General features: G+C 43.3%; 1 protein-coding gene across 1 annotated transcript; it reads left to right on the top strand.

Moving 5' to 3' along the window:
- The first annotated feature begins 511 nt into the window (after positions 1-511).
- Positions 512-1,465, top strand: Or8g36b (olfactory receptor family 8 subfamily G member 36B). Its single transcript, NM_001000959.1, has one exon. It carries the CDS (start codon positions 512-514, stop codon positions 1,463-1,465), a length of 954 nt encoding a protein of 317 aa, NP_001000959.1.
- The last annotated feature ends 204 nt before the right edge of the window (positions 1,466-1,669 follow it).

Below are 1,669 nucleotides of genomic sequence, written 5' to 3'. Positions count from 1 at the left end.
AAGAGCACCAGTGGAAGGGGAAGCCCTGGGTCCTGCTAAGACTGAACCCACAGTGAACTAGTCTATGGGGGGAGGGCGGCAATGGGGGGAGGGTTGGGAGGGGAACACCCATAAGGAAGGGGAGGGGGGAGGGGGATGTTTGCCCGGAAACCGGGAAAGGGAATAACACTCGAAATGTATATAAGAAATACTCAAGTTAATAAAAAAAGAAAAAGAAAAAAAAAAAGAAAGAGTAACATCAAGTTTACATAGTATTTACTGTGTGATACAGAATTAGATATTACATGTTAGCACTCATAGAACATAGAATATAATGGTGATTGTCCTATCTGATATTTGATTACATACCTCATATATTTAGGTCCCAAGGCTCTGACTAATAATACTGATAAGGAAGTGGAGCTATCTGACAGAAAATCTTGGCTTCTATTTGAACACTTATAATGTAAAAGTACATTAAGCACGTGTCTTAAAAACTTAAATCTCTCTCACCATAGGGGCTCAGAAGAAAATGGCCGAAGGAAATTACTCCACTGTGACTGAGTTTGTCCTCATTGGATTAACAGAGAAGCCAGGGCTGCAGCTGCCCCTGTTCTTCCTTTTCCTAGGAATCTATGTGGTCACAGTCCTAGGAAACCTGGGCATGGTCATGCTAATCCTCTTCAGTCCTCACCTGCACACCCCCATGTACTTCTTCCTCAGTAATCTGTCTTTGGTTGACCTCTGCCAGTCCAGTGTCATCATGCCCAAAATGCTGGAGAACTTTGTCATGGTGAAGAGTGTCATTTCTTACGCAGAATGCATGGCCCAGTTTTACTTATTTGATGTTTTTGCTGTTTCAGAGTGTCACATGCTAGCTGCCATGGCATATGACCGCTATGTTGCCATCTGTAACCCCTTGCTGTATAATGTTACCATGTCCTACAACGTGTGTTCCTGTATGGTGGTGGCGGTGTATAGTGTAGGCTTGATTTGTGCCACAGGTGAAACAGTCTGCCTGCTTAGACTGCTTTTCTGCAAGGCTGAGGATATAAACCACTACTTCTGTGATCTTTTACCACTGCTGGAACAATCCTGCTCCAGTACATTTATCAATGAAGTACTAGCACTGTCCTTCAGTTCATTTAATATTATTGTTCCCGGCCTGACCATCCTCAGCTCCTACACCTTCATCATGGCCACCATCCTCCGCATTCGCTCCACTGAGGGCAGATCCAAAGCCTTCAGCACTTGCAGTTCCCACATCTTGGCTGTTGCGGTCTTCTTTGGCTCTTTAACATTCATGTACCTTCAGCCCTCATCAGTCAGCTCCATGGATCAAGGGAAAGTGTCCTCTGTGTTTTACACCATTGTTGTGCCCATGATGAACCCCTTGATTTACAGTCTGCGGAATAAGGATGTCAAAGTTGCCTTCTATAAGATTGTAAGAAGAAGACAATTCATGGGAAATGAAGAACTTGGTTAAGCAAAACTTTTCAACCAAAGAGGCTGTTGAATATGCAGGGAAGGCATGCAGTACATCCTCATGAATCATGGTTTTATGAATTCTTGGTTATTTTGAATGAAACAAGTAAGGCATTATTGGACTTTGTGGATGGAGTCCACTGTCTCTCTGGTGTGCCCCCAAATCTGCCTACCTGGAAGTACATATATTATTTTTAAATAGGTT

Source organism: Rattus norvegicus, chromosome 8 (genome assembly GCF_021556685.1).
Source record: "Rattus norvegicus strain SHRSP/BbbUtx chromosome 8, alternate assembly SHRSP_T2T, whole genome shotgun sequence".
Taxonomy (NCBI): Eukaryota; Metazoa; Chordata; class Mammalia; order Rodentia; family Muridae; genus Rattus; species Rattus norvegicus.
Note: the sequence above shows the minus strand (reverse complement) of the source record. Positions and strands in the feature narration are given on the sequence as shown.

What these genes read in the sequence shown, in the direction of transcription:
- Or8g36b (NM_001000959.1), top strand. Translation starts at nt 512, where the DNA reads ATGGCCGAAGGAAATTACTCCACTGTGACTGAGTTTGTCCTCATTGGA.